A 12,419-nucleotide genomic window follows, 5' to 3' on the forward strand; every position below is an offset into this window, starting at 1 on the left:
AGGGTTTCAAAGCACGAGGGTTAAACAAAATTTGCCCCCGAGTGAAACACAAAATTTTTCACCACAGCAACCCGAAGCAAATATTAAATTTAAAATATCAAACAAAATCAAATCCAAATGAATGTTATTAAATATTTATCATCCAAAATCATCATTTAAAAGTCAATTCTACGAGCAAACATAAGAAAACTACTCAAAATTTGCATTTGATTACTTTGCCTCACATGTGAATAAAATGCAACTTTGCTATCAGTTTTTGAAGTGCAAAGTAAGCCTTTCCGAGCTGGTGTGGTGAAAAAATATTTTTATAGTATTAATTACGTTCTTCAGCCAGTCTTCGCATTATATGCCGTTATTCGATGTACAGATTTTATTATAAAAAAAAATAAAAGTCTTTGTTCCGACTTAGGTACTTTTAGCGGTATGAACTGTCTGTATTGAAAGTCGTTCGCAGTATAAAATAGTTTCCAATGTTCAGTAATTTAAAAACTTTAAAAATATACTGATGCTTAAAATTGTGTTTTTAGCCGAGGGGCTACCTAGTATCACTAGCTATTTTATTCTTCTTCTTAGTCGGTACACTCTTGCCAGAGTGGTCGTGGTCATCATTGTGAATCTCGAAGAGTGATGATGTTGCTAATACGGCGCCATTCGTCGCGAACTGCAGCTTTCCGGGTACATTCGTAAACCGAGCACTTATTTGCGGCCTTTAATATGGAGTCATTTGTATGAAACTCTGTCCACGATACTCCTAGCATCCGTCTCCAGCACCACATCTCCAACGCGTCAACTCTCTTCTTCTCGGCTATTTTATACTAAAATATAATAAAATTATACTTCGATAGTGTCGAAAATTAGACATATACATATTTGTGATTTTTTTCTATCAAGGTAACTTTAACCTAATACTGTTTTGGTTACAGTCTACCCTTGTTAATATAATCTGGTTTCGGTATGATTTTTTCATGACATTTGCCTTTTAAAAACGGGCCACAATTTAATTTAAAATACAATTTTTCCTTAAGAGGGTTAAAGAAGATTACGAACAAATCACGCCATCGCCTTGACCTTAAATAGCTTGCAGCAAACTTGGAAGTTGGAACATTTACATAAGCGTTCAAGTTACGGCGGAGTCTTAGTTAAGTTTATAAAATATTTCACACTCTAGGGATCGATTTTACCTATATCTAGTTAGTAAATAGAAGGATTGGAGTTGCCTGTTCATAAAGTTAGACCAAGAAAAGTCTGCAGCGATTTTGATAGCCCGCGCAGTGCAAGTGTCATTTTAAACGTCAAACTTCTATGAAATTATAACGTATAAATAACACTTGCACTGCGTGGGCTATCAAAATCGCTGCAGACTTTTCTTGGTATAACTCTAGTAAAGTTGTGTTTACTCTAATATGCTTTGTGTGTCAGATTAAGTTGTTCAAATCTTTGTGACGTGAGTAGACAATTCTTTGAAGCATAATTTCATGTCAAATCAGAGTTATACTAATGGTCTCATTCTAATTTTTATTTCTTAAAACAAGTGTAGTATTGTCAATCAAAAAATGCAGTTTAATGCCGTATTATGACGATGAATGGCGTTATTCGTAAAGGTATGTTAATTAAACAAGCCGTTGATAATCGTTTATCCCAATCCGTCATTTTGACTTTGATAAAATATAACAGAGGTTTGCTAAGTTTTATGAATTAAGGAAGAAATAATTGCAAAACATCTAAATGAAATTAAATATAGACTTATATTGACTGGGAAATGAACCGTGATTACTTTTGTATTGTCATTATGTCAATATAAGTCTAGTGAATCATTCAAAGCTGTAAATGAAATATATTTATGTTCAAATCAAAGAGAATAATTACAATCACTGCATTTGAGTGGCAAAAGATTATTTTACAAGTTGCAACCTCATTATTTTACACGCCATTTTTGAGCTATTCCATGTAAAGCCATCAGGAATTACCTGGATTTCCCGTACGAGTAATACCGACACCAAAATCATTCCCGTAATTGCCAATGCTCATTCAAGAAGCATTAAGCGAGTCATTTGATACGGGGATGCAATCCCACGTAATCGCGTTAGGGTAAGTAGGTATCTATGAATACAGGCGACCGCTTCATCGATTACAATTTAATCGCATTATGGATTTGGTGTTTACAATTCCCACGACAGTATAGCAGCTGTTGGATAACCGAATGGTAATTCGTAATCTCGCGTAATAAATTCCTAATTCAAACTGGTTTTTCAATGACCGTTATGGCTATTTAAATCAGAGATTTTTTTTTTTACTTTTAGTGCCTATCTAATAATATGGTGTCTACCCGTTGCCAAGCGAACGCCAAGCTCTCTAATTGCGCCGTGGCAAAACGCCTGGACAACGCTGAGAAGATGATTTGTATATCTATTTCAGTTTGTTAGATGTTAACGTTTAGAATTATGATGTGATACTTACTGATTTAATCTTTATTTCATAAAACAGATGTATACAAATCATAAACTTTTGCTAAATAAGTGTCAGAATGTATGAAATATTACCATAATTTAGTTAAGGAAGTTCTTACCTTTAAATTACTGCTGTCTTATCTGCCAGGCGGATGTCTACTTGATATGTTTTACCTGTAGCAAAAACAATATTATGTAAGTAAATAGATAGATAGTAAGTAGGTAGATAATCTACTTAATAATATTATAAGAATCTAAGATGTTGTCATAGATTAGGCAATAAGTCTTCCAGTCAGGCCAATTAGAACTTAGAAATTGGTATTTATAACATCTTATTTTGACATTACCCGCAATAGTACATTACGATACAATACAAGTACAAAAAGTAGGAAATTCGCAACGAGTGGCAATAAATTGAAACACGACCTAATGGGGTCCACTGATTAGTATGATATAGGTATTCTATAAAATGATATGAGTTACAAAAAACAACGGCTTGCACTCCGGGAGTGTCGGCAGAAGTGAAAACTCAATGACATTGTAACCGTTTTTCGATCAGATTACGTGTCCGTCTTACGCTTTACGCTCTCGAGGGTTTAACATTTTTTCCCATCACAAGTCACGTGTCCGTCTTACGAAGCGTCTTAGGTCTTTCGCTCTCGCGAGTTTAACATTTTTTCCCCATCACAAGTCACGTGTCCGTCTTACAAAGCGTCTTTAGGTCTTTCGCTCTCGCGAGTTTAACATTTTTTCCCCATCACAAGTCACGTGTCCGTCTTACGAAGCGTCTTACGTCTTACGCTCTCGCGAGTTTAACATTTTTTCCCCATCACAAAAAGTGCACAGCGCCGCTAAAGAAGTTTTCACTTCAAAAACCCTTAACCCAATTTTGTTACGAAATAAACCTGATAATTGTTGGTTTCCGTTGAAACTCTTCCTTCGTACATTTGTCAAAGTTTCATGATAACGGCGCAACCATTTACCTAAACGCCGGAAACCGACAATTAGGCGTTTCACATTTTACTGATTTATGAATACTGAGAGTCATTATATACTTTGATATTTTTATAGGTCTTCATATTTTAGAGTAATCTTTATTTCCATCTTGGCAGGTTGTTTCAATTTAAGCTTAAGGTGTGCCGAAATGGGAAATTTAACAGTCGTTGCATTGATTATATCGTTCGATTACCAAAGCCACAACCATCATGTTTTACATAATTGAATTGGCGTTTATGTTTATACAATGGGGAACGTCGGGAGAAAAAGTGATTTTATACATTGTAACAATACAATAGAGTCTGTTCGGAGATAGAAGAGTCGTGGAATGTTTGGGGCCCAATATATTCCACGACTCTTCTATTTCCGAACAGACTATACCATTTTTTATATTACTGCAAACCTTATAAAAAATATGTAAAGGAATACACATAGTGCACAAATAATTTGTTGAATGTCTTGAGAAATTAAAAAAAATACCTTTAATTTAAACAATGACCAATTATTTTGTAAGTTTTCGCTGATTCGTCTTTACTGAGAATACTGAGTGCGTATGAAGTAGGTAGTCAAGTTTTATATTATTTCTCTTATTTTTTTTCTGTTCTCAGGCGTTAAAAAAACAAATAATAAAACAAATTCAGGCACTAGTAGACCATAGATAAATACTTAAGCACCCTAAAACTATCATATAAAATATAACTTAAAACAAAAAAACCCAGATTACGTATAATTATTATGCTTAAGTATGTAATACTCTTTGCAGTGTCTTAGTCAATGGACAGTGTCAGGATATTGTTCCCAGTATTTTCCGCCATTTTAACAGGTATTTTAATTTCGCTGTTTTTGTTTCAGTTTCGCCTCATCCTTCAGCCCCACCGTATCCTATACCTCGGAGTTCTGCCACAAGGAGATCAGAGACCGAGTGGTGTTATGCCAATCCTCCTTCTCGGGGTTCTCTCAAGTAGTCATTGCTGGCTTGTCCTGGGCCATCTTCACTAATGATTGGACTGCCAGTCTGTTTGGGGGATTCATTGGTGAGTCTACTTGTAAAGTGAAATTTTAACCACTGAACAACTTTTATAATGGGACCCATGTCGAAAGGGGCATTACATCACATCAGCCGGCATTCATTTGAAATAATTGTAATCACCAAATAGTGGCAATTGTTTTGTTTCTTTTTTTCAGACATATAATTATTTTTTAACAACAGCCTTCCATAATTCATTATCATTACGAACATAAACTTTAGTAACCTTTAGGTCCTTGGCACGACTTTGGTGATACCTTCGGTAGAACACAAAAAAAACTTATAATTGCTTGTAATCAAAATAATACCTATCGTTTGACAAAAACGATTAATTATGTACGAATTTAACAATGTCTGGATAGTACTTTCATATCAAACTTTAATCTACGACGAAATTTATTGATTTTGTGGAATTGGTACCAATTTTTTTGATGATGGTAATCAAGTCAATCGTTTTGTGGAATTGGTACCAATTTTTTTGATGATGGTAATTAAGTCAATTGTTTAGCTACAGTAACAATGATAATTTTTACTTACCTATATGCTTAAGGTTCAGTATTTAAGTTATAACTACCTTAAATAAGTTTAAAAAATCCGATATAGAGTTGTAGTTTTGTCACTTTATATTATTTATGATAACAAGGTTTTTTAATTTCCTCCGGCGCCACGTGGATTTTTTTAACCTTGTAAAATGTTTACAATTGTCAAGGTATTGATTTAACCCATGTTTGAATAGGGTCGTGCATCATTGCGTGGCACACTCACGTATCGCTTCTATATCCAAATGCGATAAATCTGTACGGATATGTTGGTGGTTTTTTTCTACGTGACAGCGTGATAAAACGGTGTCCGTCACTTTCTATCCCGCGGAGTTAAAAAGTGACAGTTATTTTATCACATGGATAAATGTGGATACAGCGATCCATAATACGCCTGCTGATGCATGTACAGGGAACGTGTTGGAATAAAACTCCTATGTTTCAATCTTTCTATGAGGTAATTACGTAACAATATCGTTTTGACGATTGGTCCTCTACAGCCTTATTTTAGCTCCGTATCTACTTACATCTGAAATAGCCCTCGTAAAGTTAAATTACTGACTTCTCAAATTGAAATGGCGCCAATCCGTATCATCACCTCGGCGCAAATAATTTAACATTAAAGGAGCAGAATCTCTTACAGAAATTATGTTTCTGAATATTATCGTCCCGTTTATTTGTCGTTTGAGGTAATAATGACAACGATCTTGATGCTTGAATACTAAATAAATATGCGCCAGTTGTCAAAGAAATTAGCGACAATAGTAACATACAATTATATGATAAAAAGAAAAATAAAACTCGCGTAACCCTGCAATGTACTACATATGGAACTTTAAGATAGCATTTTTCGCTAATAGTGATTGATAGTTTTTTCTGTGACTTCTTCCCTCGAAATACCTTTTTATGACTCGTATGAATTCGGAGATATATACCTACACATACAGTAGGTATACTTTATTTAATACAGGTAAAAAAATTATGTGTGCCATAATCTACTCACCACTCTTTACCAACTCTCTCTTAAACCTAAATCATCTCTTATATAAACCTAAATCTTTCCCACCGTTTGCATGAAATTAGAAATAACACTGTTGATATTGTATAGAATTTATGTTTGGTTTAATCTTGCCAGTTTATACATAATTATATTCACAGAATTGCCTATTCAGTACATAATGCAGGATTAACATTTACAATCGTAATTCCATCTAAATATAGCAAGTACCTAGTCTTATCTATCCAAATGTAGCAGTGTTGCCAGTTTGGGGTAGTTTCTGATAACATTGGTGCTACAGGGGTTCCGATAAAAATCTACGGCGACAAAAAATGGAGTCAAGTTCAATGCAATTACCAAGATTGAAGGCCACAATTGTTTGTACTACAGAAAAACCGGGCAAGTGCGAGTCGGACTCGCGCACGAAGGGTTCCGTACCATAATGAAAAAAAAAAAACGAAATAAAAATGCAAATAAAAAAACGGTCACCCATCCAAGTACTGACCACGCCCGACGTTGCTTAACTTTGGTCAAAATTCACGTTTGTTGTATGGGAGCCCCATTTAAATCTTTATTTTATTCTGTTTTTAGTATTTGTTGTTATAGCGGCAACAGAAATACATCATCTGTGAAAATTTCAACTGTCTAGCTATCACGGTTCGTGAGATACAGCCTGGTGACAGACGGACGGACGGACGGACGGACGGACGGACAGCGAAGTCTTAGTAATAGGGTCCCGTTTTACCTTTTGGGTACGGAACCCTAAAAAACAACATAAGTGTTTGTTGTTTAACTAGTTTTAAATATAAGCAGTTTAGGTTGTCTAGAAAAAACATTTTTCTTTTCTGTATATACTTAGTGTGTTTTATAAACACGTCCGCTGATTAAAGTTAACAGCGGGTAAGGTATAAATGTAAGCATCTTGTCTTTTCGTTTTTTTGTAGTTTTATATTATACTAGCTCCTGTCTGCAACTTTATCTGAGTATAATATTGATTTTCGTGATAAAAACTATCGTAAGTTCTTTCCTGGTACTCGAACTACAACCATACCAAATTTCATAAAAATCTATTCAACAGAGCATGGCGAGGTAAGAGACCAGACAGACAACTTTGCATTTATAATAAAGTTGGTTTTCCAAAATTGTGTTAGCTTATTTAACATTTGTAATGTAGTCTCATTCTTTATTAAAAAATATTTAAAAATAAAACAGTTTTCCAGGTTGATATAAAGTTAATTCCATAACAAGTAGTTTTTTCATTTAAAATAATATAATAGACTGCTTTCAAAATTACCATCATCCTTAAAAATATTATCAATATTTATTTACAATTGTGTAGTCCTCAAAAAGGCGACAATAACTGTCCTGCGCACAAAATGGCCGTGTTATCGCGGCGAGGGATTGACGTTCGGCGTTAACACAATAGCCGAGATAAGAGCCGGCAAGACAAGCTCGTGTATTTTCATTGCAGTATTGCCAGATACTACATTTCAACTGCTTTTTTTACTTTTTGCCATTGCTTTTCACCATAGGATGTAACGCTCAATAGATTTTCAGGAATCCTATGTTTTTGATCAATCTTTATGACGACGTGGGTATTTTGAATTCAAACAATGAATGTGTTTGACAACTAATAAGGAGGTGATGCTGATTAGATTGATTAGTGTAGTATTTAGAGCAAGCCTTTAAAATAAAAAGTGATAAACCGAAAATGTGAAATAAATTAAATTATAAATTCAATTTCATAACAAAAATCAATTACAACTTATAATTAAATTACAATCAATACTTGTTTTTTTTAGGCGTAATGATTTTTTTTTAATAATGAAAATTAGAAGCGATATTTAAACTACAATTATAGGTAAGCAATAATATATAACTAATCCAGCTGCTTTTGGTAATCTTCCTTCAATTAGGTAACCTACCCCTTTAACCTAAACTTTACTAATATCACCCCAATAAATACCTGACACTAGGATTATTATTAAACACCTACTGTTTAGTCATAAATTCAAATAGGTAGTAGCAGAAACCATGCCATTAATGCAACATTATGCACTTATTAACATTTATCACACCCCTCTGTATTACATTAAGCAAGAATGTGCAAACGGCTAATTTATTCTAGTTAAGCATTTCTTGCCACCTATCTTCGTCGACAGTAGTCGACAAGGATTAAATTATTTCGCAATGCAAACCAGCGGGCGCAGCATTGGTTCCATTTTATCGCTTGTCACTATACCCGTCACTTTCGCACTTACATATTTGTTAGAACGTGACAGGCATGGTGACAAGCGATAAAAATGCGACCGTGCTACCGCCGCTGGAAATAGGTATTTAATTCTAGATCCGTCTTGAATGGATCCAGATCAGACAGATATTAATTACACACAAGTTGGAATTAAATAGTAAAATGTAAAACCAAGTTTCTACTAAGCCTACTAAGTATACAATTCAACCTTAAATCTTGTTTCAGTCCTCCACACATGGAACTTCTACCTTTACCTGATGTCATTGTGGTCTTTAACTGCCAGCGTCCTCTACATGTTATTACCGGAGAGCCCTAAATTCTTGATCACTCAGCAACGGTACGACGAAGCAAGAGAAATTCTAATCAGGATATACGTCAGGAATACAGGGAAGCCAGCTGATACTTTTCCGGTAAATATTAAAAGGATTCTTATAGATTTGAAAATCAGTTCGAAATTGTCACTGTCAGTTTGTTATTTTGTATCTTGGAGTTTGTTAACTTTGAATATACAATATTGATAATCTGCTATTTGAAGAAAGGGAAAAGCATCGAAGATTTACTCCGGAGGCCGATTTGATTACAATAATTTGATATGGTTTTCATCTTATTTTAATGAGATCTTAATTACAATAAGTGCGAGCGATCTGTGACGCGAAGTTTCTTGAATGCATTTCGTGATCACCAATCAGCGTTTGTTGCATTATCCTATAGTTCGTTTTTATGCATTAGAAAAAAGGTAAACACTGACGTGTCTTTTTAATGAAAAACACTTTTGAAAAATATATCACGGCAAATATGTAACAATTATGAATCATATATACGATTATTTACATTGTTTTGCTTCTTCAAAAAGCGTTTTTCAATTAAAAGACACGTCAAGATCGCGTAGTCTTTTTCTATTGCTAAAAAAACGTACTAAGTACTTATAGAATATTAAATTGATATTCGTTGTTTCAGTATCCTAACTTATGGAAATCAGCTAAGCAACAAGTAATAGACGAAGCGCCGGAACTTAAAAATGAAAGTCTATCTCATCAGTTGCTGGCCGGTCTATATAATGTGAAACCTATGTTCAGTATGCCCCTAGTTCTGCCGCTAACTGTCATCTCTTCCATGGGGTTCTGTACCATGGCTGTGTAAGTACGTTACACACATTCATTTAGTAGAATTTTAAAAGTTCCGGTTTTTAAAAGGCTTATTTTTGAAGACTACTTCCACTAGGTAAACATTTGGTTAAGGACAAAAATATAATAGGTATATATAAGTTGTTTATGATCCAAATTGAATGTCTAAATATATTTTAAAAAGCATAAAAGTATGTGTATAAAATGGATTTTGTGAAAAACTAATCCGCAAAAAAAGGCGTAGGGAATTGTTAATACAATCTATTTATTATTCACACAACGGGCAAACGTTACAATCAACGGATGGAAGGAAGGATGGAAACCAACATCAAACTGCCAAGTCATTGAAACCTCTAAGGGGCCAGCCTGATAGTTTCAGGATCTATTAATAGTCAGTCAGCAAAATCTGCTAAGTTGGTGTGGCCAGCAACTTGGAAACTGGCGAGCCGGTTTGCTGATTAGACTATAATGTGCTGCCTAAGATACAAGCAAGGCAGTTTAGATAGGAAGTTGTGACGTAATTTATCATGTAGCGCATCTATTAGTTTGTAATAGTTTGAGTACATTAATTTATGTTTAACTGCGACTAAGCGAGGTGTTTTCAGCTTTCACAACACTTAATGGTGTATTAACTGCACAATTAACTGTTACTTTAAATAAGTTACATACTACATTGTTATCTTCATGTAAAATAATGTGCTTAAATACGTTTTGGTGTCGCTGCCCGTCGTTTATGCTCTTAGTTGGTATTCATATTAAAAAAAAAACCGGCCAAGTGCGAATCGGACTGGCGCACGAAGGGTTTCGTACCATTACGCAAAAAAACGGCAAAAAAATCACGTTTGTTGTATGGGAGCCCCACCTAAATATTTATTATATTCTGTTTTTAGTATTTGTTGTTACTATAGCGGCAACAGAAACACATAATGTCGTGTGAAAATTTCAACTGCCTAGCTATCACGGTTCATGAGATACAGCCAGATGGACAGCGGACAGACTGGTGACAGACAGATGGACAGCGGACTATTACTGGGTCCCGTTTTTACCCTTTGGGTACGGAACCCTAAAAAGACGTGATAATCGAAATGTAGTCGGATAAAACTATAGGAACAAAAATTGCTTTAGACATAGTTTTGTCAAGAGCATGTGTTTAAAATACACTAAACATTATTCATAAAACTTTACGGTCCTGATTTAGTTAAATTATGTTTTAATCCTTTTCTTACAAATACATAAGTTAAAATGACAGATGGAGATAAACGATTCATACGGCCCGATTCGAACTGTAAGATACGTCAATTAATAGATCTAGAAACGATATGGATTAGACATGTCAGTGTCAATTGTGATGTTTCTTCGAACAAAAACGCCACTTTTGACACTGACACATCTAATTCATATTTTCTAGATCTTTAATCTAAATAATTCAAGCCAGTAACGCGTTTATGAACGCCATAAATATTTAACGATCCATTTTATCAATTTCAAATGACCATATTTTTTGTTACAGATACAATGTGTTTAGGCTATGGTACCCTCAGCTCTCAACTGTGGTAGAACATTACAGTAGCACGACCAGCAACGGAGACCTGTGTACTATGCTGGATGCGTATACTGAGGGCCTTAGGAATAGGACTCTGTTGGACACGGGCGCTAATGTATGCGTGCCGGTAAGTTTAGTTCACGTGTCTTGTTTGCTGTAATTAGTTACTTAGACTATGGTTTAGTCAGCTGCTGATAAATTGTATAACTTATCTAGTTGTAACAATAAAATAAAATGGTGGTGGTAAAATGGTGGTTGTAAAATCACTATGCTGGTAGTTTACACCGATGACCTCAGGTATTAATATGAGGTTGGACTGGGGGATCATAATTGTTTGCTTTTGTCAAGCTAACTTGAAGTAGGTGTAATAGTGGTGCGATTTGGTAAGGTAGTTAGTTGCTGACGTTTACAATTTTGTAAGGTCTCACTCAACGGAGTATGGTAGGGGATACTTAGGTACCTATGCATGAATTACTTTTATTAGCAATTATACATTCGGTTTATTCATACAATTTAATTTCATGATGTAAAATCGATATATTTCGCGCGGGTTAACAAATTATACACCTAAACCTTTCTCATTAATCACTTTATTGATGGGTGAAAACCGCATGAAAATCCGCTCAGTGGTTTTCGAGTTTATCGCGAACAAACACACAAACAGACAGACGCGGGGGACTTTGTTTTATAAGTGACTAGCTGTGCCCGCGGCTCCGCCCGCGTGGAATTCGGTCTGTGTCAGTAAGCGGCTAATTTCTAATCCTAATTTCTCTCCCTCTTCCCTGGAGGCGGAACTTGAAGTAAAGTTGACAAATGGATATGCTGGAGGACTGTAGTCCAGATAAAATATTTTACAATTAGGTACCACTAAATAAAACTACACTCCAAAATGTATATCAGACGATACAGTAAGGTATACGCGCGCGAGCGAAAGCGAAGCGGCCTGCCTGGCTAGAGCGCCACCCACTCACCGTGGTCTTCTTCAGACTCCCGAGGAAGACCACGTGCCCCTTGTAACCTCAATGCGTTGCGAGACTTTCGCGAATGATTCGATTTTTTTCGGGAAGGCATGGTAATGCGTATAAAATGCGAGTCCAAATCGTTAGACTCCGCAAACGACCATTGCCGGAGTAAGATATTTTGATGCCCTAAGCATTTCTAGACCATGGTGCCCCCTCTCCCTAGGGTCTTAGAGATTACATTGGTTTTTTTTAGTTGAGTGACGTTCATTGGCCCATTACAGCTGAGAATGGAAATCAGTCACATAATTTTATCACGTAAATTGACAGTGCTGCAGCAGTAACGTTGCAACAGAGTAATGCTGCTGCAGTCGCCATATCTTAGAAAGTGATTGAATACGCGAGCGAAGCGAGCGCGAAAAATTTTCGATATATAAACGCAATTTTATAGACAGTTGTACATTTTTCCTTTTAGTATGGAAATCAGTCAAATAATTTTATCGCGAAAATTGACAGTGCTGCAACAGTAACGTTGC

At 35.4% G+C, this 12,419-nt stretch overlaps 2 protein-coding genes across 2 annotated transcripts in view; one reads left to right on the forward strand and one right to left on the reverse strand.

Moving 5' to 3' along the window:
- LOC134798128 (hemicentin-1-like) overlaps positions 1 to 12,419 on the reverse strand; it is a 512,059-nt gene that overhangs the window by 352,578 nt on the left and 147,062 nt on the right. The window contains exon 2 of the mRNA XM_063770470.1: positions 2,567 to 2,621. The gene's annotated coding sequence lies outside the window, so the exon portion shown is untranslated. The remainder of the gene's footprint in view (positions 1 to 2,566; positions 2,622 to 12,419) is intronic.
- The window catches only part of LOC134798088 (synaptic vesicle glycoprotein 2A-like), a 38,303-nt gene that overhangs the window by 14,235 nt on the left and 11,649 nt on the right, over positions 1 to 12,419 (forward strand). The window contains exons 4-7 of the mRNA XM_063770425.1: positions 4,296 to 4,477; positions 8,483 to 8,667; positions 9,215 to 9,393; positions 10,892 to 11,051. Of these exons, the coding sequence (XP_063626495.1) occupies positions 4,296 to 4,477; positions 8,483 to 8,667; positions 9,215 to 9,393; positions 10,892 to 11,051 (706 nt within the window). The remainder of the gene's footprint in view (positions 1 to 4,295; positions 4,478 to 8,482; positions 8,668 to 9,214; positions 9,394 to 10,891; positions 11,052 to 12,419) is intronic.

Source organism: Cydia splendana, chromosome 16 (assembly GCF_910591565.1).
Source record: "Cydia splendana chromosome 16, ilCydSple1.2, whole genome shotgun sequence".
In the NCBI taxonomy this organism is placed as follows: Eukaryota; Metazoa; Arthropoda; class Insecta; order Lepidoptera; family Tortricidae; genus Cydia; species Cydia splendana.